We start from the raw sequence: 13371 nt of genomic DNA, 5'->3' as shown, positions 1-13371 counted from the left end.
AACTCTGAGTTCTCTGGTCTGAACTAGGCCTTTTCCAGGCCTGCTTAGTATCTGTGATCTTGAGACTTCTCTTAACTGTCATCCTGGGATCTTCTTTTTCTTCCCTCCGGTGTTTGATCCCCAGTTTCCTAAATCCTGTTTTTCTATTTCTTGGTTTACTGTTTGTTTTGATGTAGCACAATCTATATCAAAACCAGTGGTTTTCTGATAAAAGATGTATAGGACATACATTTTTGGAGCCCTTACATCTTTGAAAATGTTTTTATTCTCACCATTCTTGACTGATAGATTGGAACCGAATTCTGAGTTGGAAATCATTTGTGGAGTTCCTTTTTCTTATTGCTGTTGTGAAGTCTAATGCATTCCATTTCCTTACTCTTGCTATGTTTACCAGTTTCCTCCCTCTCCCGCTCCTCCCTTTTTCTTTTCTTTTTTTTTTAAATTAATTTGGCTGCATTGTGTCTTAGTTGTGGCATGCAGGCTCCTCCTTGTGGCGCGTGGGCTCTCTAGCTGTGGCACAGGCTCCAGAGCACGTGGGCTCAGTTGCCCTGGGTCATGTGGAAATCTTAGTTACCCAACCAGGGATCCAACCCGTGTCCCCTGCATTGGAAGGAGGACTCTTAAACCACTGGACCACCAAGGAAGTCCCCCCCTTCCCTTTTTCTTTATCTCTAGCATTCTAAAATTTCAGAGTGATGTGCCTTGACGTGGGTTCTTTTTTTATAGATTATGCTGGGTACTTGATGGGCTCTTTTAATTGGGAAAAGCATGTCTTTAAGTTCTAGGAACATCTTGTATTTTATTTGATACTTTCTTCTGTACTGTTTTCTCTAGAAATCACATTAGTTGGATATGGCTCTTCCTGGATTTCCCTAATTTTCTTACTTTTGCTCTTCTAATGTTCATATAATTATTTTCCTATTCTAAAGACTTTCTGGAACGTTTCCCAGACTTTATCGTACAACCCTTCTACTGAATGTTTTAATTTAACTATTAAAATCTCTAATTGCCAAGAGCTTTCTTATTTGCTGATAGTGCCCTTTTATTAGTATCCTGTTCAATATTCAACTGTTAAAGATACCTGTACTCTATAAACTTTTTCATTCTTTAATATATATCCAACAGAAATACATGTACGTGTGCACACCTGGCAACACGTATCAGAATGTTTGTATCATCCTTATTTGTAAAAGCCAAAAACTGTAAACAACCTAAATGTCTATAGCAGTAAATGGATAAATTATAGTTTATTAGTATAGTAGAGTACTACACAATGATGAAAATGAGTTATGACTAAATACAACTGTGTGAATGAATCTCATCAATGTAATATTGAGCAAAAGAAGCCAATCAGAAAAAAAAAACCTATATGATTCCATTTATAAAAGTTAAAAATAGTCATTGATTTACATTGATGTGTATTCACTCTTTTTTCATGTATGTTTTAGTTACGTTTTATTTGGTGGACTGTTTAAGTTCTGGTTGGAATCTGTGTGCCTGTGTGGGACAGGTTGACTGATAGGTGCGACTGTAGGGTGACCCAGTGGTACCCTTAGAGGACCCCCGCATCATTGTCTCAGAAGCCTTTTAATTTTTGTATTTGGTTGCAAGCCTTCTGGAAGCTGATCGGGGTGAGGCAGTTAGGCCTGGGACTGAGGTTCTCACAATTTGGTCTAGATTCTCACATATCTCATCATTTAGTATATACATTTTAAACACAGCAGTTTAGTCCTACCTGCCTCTATATACTGGTGATTTTCAGTCAAATCCTCCCCCTACCAAGGTGAAGGAAGTACATTCATCTGACCACGTGGAGATAGGGAGGGCCTCTGGCATTCTCTGCCACTCCACAAGTAAACCTTGAGCCAGTATTCCTGTTTTCATCTGCATGATTGCTTCAGGATTTGATACTTAAGGTGTCTCCAACGTAGACTTTTCGGGGTTCCGAGCTTCACACTCTACCCCCACTCCACTTGATGACAGGTTTTCTTTATTTCCACTACATCAAGGTTCATTCTGGCCCTGTTTTATCCTCCAATAGTGTATTATTACTTTTAGTCTGCCATTGTCTTAATGCCTTATTCTTTTGCCTGTGTGGGTTTATGCCTTTCTGATTATTCTCTTGTTCACTTAACATGGGATTTTAGAGGAAAGGATTAGAGTAATCATTTATCTGAAACTTCAGACTTTGATTTTCAGGTTTAGGAAAAAATTTTCCCTAGTCATTATTAGCAATATGAACTCAGACTCCTACGTTGAAGAGACTGTCTAAATTTCAAAAGAAATATATTATGGCATATTAGGGAGAATTCTAGGAATGTGGGAGGAAGAATGCCATAAAATTTGGCCAAAAATATAATCAATCAGGGTATTTTTCTTTGAAAAGTAATTTGGTGACTGAATTATAAGTGATGTTTATTATATATTTAGTTGATGAAAATGCGACTGGAAAATCTAAATACAAACAAATGAATAATGGATCTTATGTATTTTACGGAACCAAAGAAATTTAACTGACCAATTATGGGTAATTTATTCTGAATTTTTATGAAAGTGAGAGATATCTGAATTGTCATAAAATCATTTATACCCTTCTTATGACTTTTTGAGACCAAATTTTTGATATCTGAAGGATCTTTTAAAGTTCATTTCTGCTAAATTCTTCTGAATTTATGTACTGCTTAAGTTATTAAATAAATAGTGGGCTGAGTTAACTTAGTAGAATATATGTATGTAAGATACATATGTCAATAAATGTACATAATTATACATATATAAGTATATAATATATGCATATAAATTAATGACAGGGATCAGAAAATATTTGTTAGAACTTTTTTTTTTAAATATTTATATTTATTTATTTGGCTGTGCCAGGTCTTAGTTGTGGCTTGCGGGCTGCTTAGTTGTGGCATGCATGCATGTGGGATCTAGTTCCCTGACCAGGGATCAAACCCAGGCTCCCTGCATTGGGAGCATGGAGTCTTAACCACTGCACCACCAGGGAAGTCCCTTGTTATAACTTTTAAGAACATATTTATGTAAAATGGTTGATGTTTGGTATTCTTGAATTATGATGTATATTTAGTATAAATGGAAATAGTCATTTTTAGGTTGTTGAATTTTCTTTCTTGAATTCTTAGAAGGCTGCAGGTTTAGTATATCACTTCATTTTTAATCAGTTACACATAGGTTGTAAATACATGTGGTATATGCTTAAAGAAATAAAATAGTAATAGATTTGTTTCTTGAGAATATCTCTTGTAAATATTGGTTATAGAAAGTTGGTAGAATTTAAACTTTGCCCAGCTTTGAAAAAAGTAGAAAATTAATCTGAAATTAGCATTTTAATCTGATTTACAGATTGTATTTATGGAATATATTCATTACTGTAGTGACTTATCTTTTTTTAAATACTTCTCAAAGGGACATCTTCATCATCCTGATGAATCATCTAATGCGATTTTATTTATTTATTTATTTATTAGAAGGTGTTTTTGTGTTTATCTTAATAATGAGGTTAATGTGCCGTTCATTAGCAAATCACACATTAGCCCTCTAAGTCTGCTTCTGGTCTCGGTAAGGAATTTTACTTAGTTTGTTCACACAATAACTGGTTTTTGCATTACAATGAAGTTCTAACCAGTTGACTTTTAAATCTAATGTGAAAACGCCAAGTGTACATGGGAGTTAGTCACTTTTCATTATCCTTTATTTTACTTGGAGAAATAATACAACATTTCTCACTAGTCATCTTGAGTGGAAGAATGCACAGTCTTTGTGGCCTGGCTTAATGTATGAATGTAAATTCTCCAAATTCCATTTAGAGCTAACCTATAAATTATAAACTAATTTCAGTTATTTAACTTTTTAGAGCTAGAAATTTTATTCATTAAAGCAAAAATTTCACGGCTGCTTTAGTTGAGGAACAAAATCTTGATTAATTTTTTATGTGGCTACAGATGCTTCTTCATTAAGTTTCTCTGGCTGCTAAAATGGGAAAGAGCCAGAACCTTTGAGTTAGGAAAGTAAAATCGTTGGAAATCAGACACTGTTTCAAAGTATGGCATGATCAGTGGAAAGAATAACAGAACTCATTTAAAGAAGTCTGCATAAGACATTTTATAGGTAACCACTATGCATGGTTAATGAACATGTGAGTTTAAGATATATTGTAAGCATTGTTACCTATATTTATTCTTAAGGAGATGTTATCCTAAGTAGCCATTAAAGAAATAAAAATTTTTAGTGTGTATATTATTTACCACATCTAGAAGTTCCCAAATTACCACTGAGATGAATCTGACACCGTGTGTTTCTTACACAGATCATTGTGAAGCTTCTGTATTTAGAGACATGAATTACTTACAAAAGACATTTAGCGGATTTTTTTGGCATTCACTAGCAGTGTTCGCTAATGGCTAATGAGACACTGTACTTTCCACCATAGATATGCTGTTTGCCAGTAGAAACCTTCAGGTATGTGTGTTTTCTGCAGGAGCAGAAAGGAGTTGGTAAGGAGATGGAGAGTGGTTCTTTGTATTTTAATTTTTCAGTGTTCTGCATATGTATGTGCTTTGGAGAAAATTTTGTGGTAAAGTCAGGTAAGCTCCTTTTGAAGAAATATCTTTTACGTGAATGCTTTAGTAGGTCATGTTTCTGATAAATCTGTAAAGAAAATTTCCCTAATATGATTTAAGATTTTACATAGGGTAAATGATTTTTAAATGTGGACACAGTAGTAGAGTATAGTGATCTTAATATAGTGATCTTCTGGGTTCTGGAGTGAGTCTTGCCTGAGCTTGACATTGTGAATCTGTTACCTGGTAGCAGTGTGAATTCAGATAAGTTATTAGAAGGCCTTGCTAATTTTTTATGGGGAACCCCAAATAGTTTATGAATTTAATCTGGGTTTGGATTTTATGGTTTCTTCAAAGTATGAATTTAACTTTTTGGGGAATTAACTGGTTACATTGTGTTCACTTTGTTTTCTGAGTAAATAAAATAGAAGAAATTAATATTAGAATAGGAAATTGCTTATGTTGTTATTCATAATTTTGACTTATTAAGGATTTCTGAAAATGATGCTAAGGTTACAGTGTAGTTCTAGTATACAAAATCATAGCTAAAGGTTACATTTCTGAATCCGTTTTTCTAAGTTAGACTTTAGGAAGGAAAGATATTATGCCTATTATGCTATGAACTGACTATATTTCTTCATGTCAGCATTTCTGTGTTCTCATTGTCTTCTTTTTCTCTTAAAATAAGTTAGTCTTGTTAAATGCTGTGAAAATTGTGGATAGTAACAGACTTAACATAGCATTTCTATGTATCAGGTACTGTTTAAGTATTTTACCATAGGTTAACATTTGATCCTCATAACAACCATTATAAGGAAGGAGATGGTATCAGTATCTCCATGTTACTGATGAGGAAGCTGAAGCTCAGAGGTTAGTATCTCCCCAGCGTCAAAGCTGGTATGTGACAGAGCCAAGATTTGAACCTACAACAGTAGCAGCCACAGAGCCTGTGTGCCTGACCCTTACTACTACCCTGCAAATCCTTTTTACATTTTGGATTGCAGTAAAACATTGTTGAATAAAAAGATTCTAATACCATAGCAATCTGAGCATGAAATCTTTGGAAGCTAAATTAATCTGTAAAGGTGATTTTTAATTTGTATACTGTTTTTTGGTAGATATTCTAAAGTGCATTCCACTCAACTAATTCTCAAAGTACTACACCTATACTGGGTGTGATTAGTTTTGTGTATTTTTCATTATTTAGATCAACTTAATTTTTATTTCCTCTATGTTCTCCATGTAAAATTAGATTTAAGTTTTAAATTACTTTTGAAACAATAATGTATACACTTAGGAGTGCAGTTATCATAAGTGTGTAGGTTGTTGTATTTTCACAAACTGAAACTGGTCTTGTGCAACCAGCACTCAAATCAAGAAGTAACACTACCAGCAACTCCCCTCCCCCAGTCCACTATCCTGACTTCTACTTCCATAGAGTAATCTCTCCCTTTTTAATACACACACACACACACACACACAGAATTATTATTGTTTCTAGCTTCTTTTGCTCAACATTATATTTATGAAATCCATTCATATTTTGATGAGTACTGTCTAATATTCCATTGTGTAAATATACCTCAATTTATTTTACTCATTCAGTTCTTGCTGGCATTTTAGTAGCTTTGTTGTTTTACTGTTGTTAGGGTTAGTGCTGCTGTAGATATTCTAGTTCATGTCTTTGTTGAACATACTTGCATTTTTGTTGCATATATAACTAGGAATAAAATTACCGGGTTGTAGGATATGCATATATTCATTTCTAGTAGATACCACTAAACACTCTCACTAGTGGTATGTGAGTTAACCTTTTTCCACTTCCTTTCCATAAAAAATTGTTTTAGTCATTCAGAAGAAGTGCAGTAGATTTCATTGTGTATTGTTTTTTTTGAAATAACTTTACTGAGGTATAATTTACATAAAGTAAAATGCAGTAATTTCAAGTGTATAGTGGGAGTTTTGACAGATGTATCACCTGTGTAATCACCACTCCAATTAAGAAAAATATTTCCACCATCCCACTATCTTTTCTCAACCAACCATCACTCTCTACCCATGCCCCCAGCTACCACTGATGAAATTTCTATCACTATAGCTTAGTTTTTGCCTGTTCTGGAACTTCTTATAAATGGCATCTAAGTACAGTATGCTCTCTTTTGTGTCTGGCTTCCTTCATTCAACATAAAGGTTTGGAGCTTCATCCATGTTGTTGCATGTATCAGTAAATTTCTTCCTTTCTTATTGTTGAGAAATACTGAGTTTATTTTTATGAAAAAAGTTATTTATGTACAAATCTTATGTTATTATTTCTCTTGAGTAAATGCTTAGGATTGGAATTGCTGGTTTGCATGTTAAGTGAATGTTTGACTTCCTAGAAAAAGTACCAAACAGTTTTCCAAAATGGTCACGCCATTGGACATTCCTACTAGTAGCATGTAAGAGTTCCCATTATTCCACATCCTTTCCAACACTTCGTATATTTAATCTTTTTAATTTTAGGTCTTCTAGTAGGTGTGGTTTATTTTGTATTTCTTAGGGGCTTATTGGCTATTTTCATATCTCTGAAATGTCTTTTCAGATCTTTTGCCTTTTATTGGGCTATTTTGTTAATCTAGAATTCTGAGAGTCTATATTCTGAAAATAAGGATGTTTTTTGGATATGTTTTGTGGATATTATCTCCCAGTCTGTATTTTGGTTTTTCATTTCTTAATAACATTGTTTTTGTAGGAGCAGAAGTTTTTAATTTTGGTAAAACCCATTATATCCCTTTTTTTTGTTTTCATTGAAAGTTAGGGCTTTTTATGTCTTTGACTACTCTAAGGTTACAGAAATTTTTTGTTTTGATCTAGATGTTTCCTAAGTTTAGCTTTTGTGATTTCTCTTTTTATATGTGGGTAAGGTAGAGATCAAGGTTTTTGTTTATTCTTTTTTTTCTCATACAGATATCGTGTTAGTTGTTCCAGCACAATTTGTTGAAAAGATTGTTCTTGCTCCATTTTATTACTTGGCACTTTTGCTGAAAGTCAGTTGACCATGATGTGTGTGTGGGTCTAATTCTGGACTCTACTCAGTTCCGTTTGACCTATATGTATGTGCTTTTGATGACAGCTTTTATAAGTGTTGAAATCAGATAGTATAATTTCTCTGATTTTATTTTTTCAAAATTATTTTTTCTATTTTTAGTTTTGACCATGTTTAAATAAATCTTAGATTTGGCTTGTCAAAAAAAAAAAAAAAAAGCCTACTGGGATTTGTTGGGTGTTGCTTTGAATCTGTAGATGAATTGAAGAGTACTGACAGGTGACCAATACTGGGTCATTGAGTCCCCTAAGAATGAACATGGTATCCTTTAGATTCTCTTTAAAATCTCTTTTTAAAAAGAGATTTAAAAAATATCTTTAAAATCTCTTATAGTTTTAAGTATATGTATCATGTCCATCCATTTTTGTTAATTGTATCCCTAAGTAATTTTTTTGATGCGTCCATTGACTGGATCATAGAACTTTTCCTTAGGATTTTTCTCCTTTATCCTGTTAATGTGATGAATTATATTAATTTTTTTTTTTTGAGTGTTAGAACACTGTTAGAACAACCTTGCATTAAATAAAGCCCACTTGGTCATTGTTTATTACCTTTTTAGTAAATTGACGAGCATTACCATTATCCCAGAAAATTCTTCAAAAAGTTCTTTATCTTTGCCCCCCCTCACCCCAGTGTCAACCATTGTTGTGGTTTTTCTTTTTTGACTATAGTTGAGTTTTGCCTGTTCTAGAAGTTTATGTAATTAGAATGAAACATAATATACTTTTGTGTCTGGCTTCTTTCACTCAGCATGTTTTTCAGATTTATTTGGATTGTGTATACCAATAGTTTATTCCTTTTTATTACTCAGTAGTATTCCAAGGTATGAATATACCATAATTTGTGTTTACTCCTGTTGATGGACACCTGGACTCTTTCCAGTTTTTGGCTCTTAAGAATAAAGCTGCTCTGACCATTCTTGTTTAGTCCTTTTTGTAGACATATATTTTAACTTCTCTTGGGTAAACACTAGGGAGTAGAATTGCTGGATTTTACAGAAAATGCATGTTTACTTTTTAAAAAAAACTGCCAGATCGTTTCTACAGCATTTGTATCATTTTATCCTCCCAGCAAAATTTATGAGACTGTTGGTTGTTTCACATCCTTGCCAACATTTGGTATTGTCAATTAATTTTACCTGGGCGTGCAGTGGTTTCTCCTTGTGGTTTTGTGTTTCCCTCATGAGTAATGAGCACACTTTTTCACGTGCTTATTGACCAATTAACATCTCTTCCTCTGTGAAGTGTCTATTCAGATCCTTTCTGCATGCCTTTTGAAATTGCCTTGTCTTCTATATTTGTCTTTTATTTAGTTCTAGGATTTCGTGTTTTTTTTTTTTGGCTGTGTTTGGTCTTCATCTAGTTGTGGCGAGCAGGGCCTACTCTTGGTTGCGGTGCATGGGCTTCGCATTGCGGTGGCTTCTGTTGTGGAGCACGGCCTCTAGGTGCGTGGGCTTCAGTAGTTGCAGCACACCTTCCCTAGAGCATGCGGGCTTCAGTAGTTGTGGTGTGTGGGCTCAGTAGTTGGGGCATGCGGGCTCTAGTGCGCACAGGCTTCAGTGTTGTGGTGAGCAGGCTCAGAGTTGTGGCTCACGGGCTCCAGAGCACAGGCTCAGTAGTTGTGGCGCACGGGCTTAGTTGCTCCGAGGCACGTGGGATCTGCCCAGACCAGGGCTTGAACCCATGTCCCCTGCGTTGGTAGGTGGATTCTTAACCACTGCACCACCAGGGAAGTCCTTAGGATTTCTTTTTAGAGTCTGGGTAGAAGTCCTTTGCCAGATGTATGTTTTACAAATATTTTCTGTTTTCTTAATGATCGCTTCTGATGAACAGAAGTTTTTAATTAAGTCTAATTTATCATTTCTTGATTTGATGGTTATTGCTGTTTATGTCCTAAGAAACCTTTGCTTACCACTGAGTTATGAAGATAGTCTTCTGTTTTCTTCCAGGATATTTAGCTTTTATGTTCTGTAATTCATCTTGAAATAATTTGGGGGTATGGTGTGAAGTAAAGGTCAAGGTTTTTTTTCCTTCTGTAAACCATTTGTTTATTATAGAAAACATTCTTCCCACTGGGTTGCTTTGGCAGTTCTGTTATTGAAAGTAAAATGACTGTCTACATGAGGGTCTATTACTGGGTTCTCTAATCTGTTCCATTGATCAGTTAATCCTTAATACCCCACTGTCTTGATTACCTTGTTTTATCTTCTTCCAGTTTTGTATCTCTTTTTTACGATGACGTTGGCTAACCTAGGTTTTTGTATTTCCATATAAATTATAGAATCACTTTGTTCATTTCTACAATAAAAAGCTGGTGGGATTAATTAAATTTTTAAAAGAGGTATAGGTCTATACAGATTTTCTTATTACTTACTCTGACCATATTTTTTGTTGTTGTTACCTGAGGCATAGTTATAATAGCTGTTTTTACTTCACCATCTGGGCTATCACCAGTGTTGGTCTCCATTGTTTTTTCTTATCACACAGTTTTGATTAGTCTGCAGTTGACAGCAAGAATCCAACATCACATTGAAAACTGTAATTATAATCATTGTAAAATTTTTGGTATATATTCTCTCCATTATCCCCTTGTCACTTCCAGCAAAAATGAGTGTTTTTACATGATGTCTGTTGTTTTTTTACAGGGCATCTTCTCTACATTCAGTTTCATCCAAGTCATTCCGGAATTTCTTACTAGAAGAAAAAAAATCTATTACTGGCCAAAGCTCAGGAGGTCATGTCAAAAAAGTTTGTTTTAAAGGAATTGAAAGTTCCCAGGCTGCAAAAGTTGTAAGGTAATAATCATTTTCCCACCTTAAAATGTGCTATGGTGGTTCTATATCCTGAAATAATCTTTAAAGGTAGATTTTTTATACATCCTTTTACATTCAAAATTAACGTGTTTATTTTTTTTAAGATAGATATATTTTGGTATAATTGGCTTGCAGTAAATTGTATATATTTAAAGTATACAGTTTGAAGTTTGTCATACGCATACCCTCGTGCAACCATCATCACCAGCTATTCAAGTCAGTGCCTAGATCCATCATTCTCAGAAGTTTCTTCATGCCCCTCTGTAGTCCTTCCTTCTCTGTCCTGTCTCCTTGCAAGCTACTAACCTGTTTCTGTTATTATAAACTAGCACTGATATTCTGTAGTTTTATATCAATAGAATCATTTAGCATGTGCTTTTATAAAAATCTTTTACTTAGCATACATTTTGAGATTCATCCAAGTTGTTATGTGTATCAGTAGTTCATTCCATTTTATTGCTGAATAGTATATTTCTTTGTTTGGCTATGAACCCACCTGTTTATTTGCATCTGTTGAGCGACTTGGGTATTTCCAGCTTTTTCTCTCACTATTTTTGATACTAATTTTAAAATACATTGGACTTTAACCAAGATGTTTCATATTATAAATGCCTACATGAACCATGAAAATCTAAACACAGTTTCACCATGATCCGTAAATTCTCTTAATTATTATTCAAAAAGGAACCAAACATTCTTGGGGCATCAGATAGTTTTTTCTTCCAACATTGGCCTATGTTTCAAGTTGGTTAACTAAATGGAGGTTTTTTTTTCCTATTTCTGCTAATATGACATCTCCCAAATAATATACTCCCTAGAGTGTTTCAGGGAGTGTTTGTTTAATTACAAAAATGTGATTAAAAATGTTAGTTGTGACCAGATTAATCATTGTTTTTCATAATGATAATTTTTCACTGTCAAACCTCTTTTTTTCCTCCCTAAACCCTTTTTAAAAATCAAATCTCATGTCCAATTATTTTATCAAACAGGTAGTATAAACTTCTCTGACTGAAGTGAGGAGAGGGGTCTGGGAATCAAACTAATTTAACCTCACCTTACCTACCTGTCCTGTAAGCAGCTCCTGAGGAACTGTCAGAGTCTTCCAAGAACCTTGGAAACTGCTGGTTTAGATGAACTGTTTAAACATAGTTTTATTTTTGATTTTGGGACTGGCTTTCCTATGTACATTTACAACCAAAGTTCTTGAGCCACTTACTTACAGTACAGAACATCAGAGAGATTAGAAAGGACCTGAAGAAGTCATCTGGTCTATCTTCCTAACTTTTCAAATACTTTTTAGCAGTGTAATGCTTTTTAGCAGTGTAATGCTATTTTAAAATAAAAATCTTAAATGGAACCCTAACATACAAAACAGATAGATAAACCTTTTTACATAATGTTTACTTACGATATTAAGGCTCTTTTGATAGGCTCATAAATACAAATTGGGTGCAATGTAAGATGCTGTCTTAATGTTGACAAATATTTATTAGCTGCTCTGTATCTATCAGACATTACACTAGGTACTAGAGTTACAGTGGTGAACTGTAACATAGCCCCTGCTCATGTAGAACTTAGTCCAAAAGAGAAGAGCAACCTTATTACAGAAATGATTAGTTAAAAGAGTACAAGGCATTATGAAGAGGAAGTTTATCAGCCTCAACGTTCAATCTGTTTCTCATTTTCAATTAGGATTTTCTTAATAAGTCATTATAAATGATGAGAACAAATCAGCTCCTTGGCATCCCATGTCCAAACTACATTCGAGTGCTCCTTGTATACATACACACACATACATATATATTTTTTATATATTTACTTCATAAATGTAGCATTACATACGTATACACATCTTAGGTTTTTCTATTCAAAATTTTAATTAGAAAAAAATTTTAATTGGTTACTTATCATCCTCTGTAATGACCCTACATCTATTATATATTTTTTTAAATGAATAGTCTTCTGATAGAAGAAAAAACGTTAAGTTATATGGTAAGTTATATGATAAGTGTTGTCCTGTAGACCATGCTTTTAAATAGAGAGACATAACTTCTTTATTTTTTCCTACTTCGAGACACACAAATCTGCCTCTATTTGTATTCATCTTATCTTCCTTTCTTGTTTTACAGTAGAAGAGTTATCCTTCCCATCTAAGGCTAGGATTTATACCTGTACCTTGTATCTTAACCCCTTTCCACTTCTGAAGGCTTCAACTATTTAAGTAGATTTTTTCCCGTCTCGTTATGAATATGCGCAGGTCTCTCACATGTGGAATGGGTGGGGTAATCGATCCCCCACTTATCCCCCACACGTTTTCTAGCAATTGTCCTCTTGTTACCAATTTCCTGTTTCCTTCACAGCCAGATTTCTCAAAAGAGCTGTCAGCACCCGCTCACTTCTCAATCCATTCTGGATTCCAATCCCATTACTAAACGGAAACAGTTCAGGCTACTGAGTTCAGCAGTGACCTCCATATTGCCAACACCACAGACTTTTTACATGACTCGTAGTACTTGAAGCTCACTTATAGGTCGTCTTGTCATTTCACTTATATTCTTTCTGTGCTCATATTCCTGAGCTTCTATGTTGAGTTATCAGCTATACCCTAAAGACTCAAAGTTAAACTGCCTGTCCACCTCTGTTATCTGAGCTTCACACTTAATTCTCCATCTGTCTTCTTGATATCGCCGTCCTGTTTGGATGTTCAGAAATACCTTAAACTTTATGTCCAAAACCAAACTTACTGTTTTCCTCACAGCCTTATCATAAAACCAAAATCAAACAAAAACACAGACAAAACATAAAACCAGCCTATTCTTCTTGATTTCTCTTCCTCGGTAAATGTCATTTGCAAGTCTTCGACATGTCCATCTTCTTCAGCAAGTTCCATTCTT

General features: G+C 34.4%; 1 protein-coding gene across 1 annotated transcript in view; it reads left to right on the top strand.

Annotated features, from left to right (window-relative positions):
• The window catches only part of IBTK (inhibitor of Bruton tyrosine kinase), a 79436-nt gene that overhangs the window by 55764 nt on the left and 10301 nt on the right, over nucleotides 1–13371 (top strand). The window contains 1 exon segment of the mRNA XM_007445878.1: nucleotides 10310–10459. Coding sequence (XP_007445940.1) covers nucleotides 10310–10459 — 150 coding nt within the window.

The sequence above is a fragment of the Lipotes vexillifer genome, unplaced genomic scaffold (genome assembly GCF_000442215.2).
Source record: "Lipotes vexillifer unplaced genomic scaffold, Lipotes_vexillifer_v1.1 scaffold413, whole genome shotgun sequence".
In the NCBI taxonomy this organism is placed as follows: domain Eukaryota; kingdom Metazoa; phylum Chordata; class Mammalia; order Artiodactyla; family Lipotidae; genus Lipotes; species Lipotes vexillifer.
The sequence above is the reverse complement of the archived record's forward strand: the minus strand, read 5'-3'. Positions and strand labels throughout refer to the sequence as shown.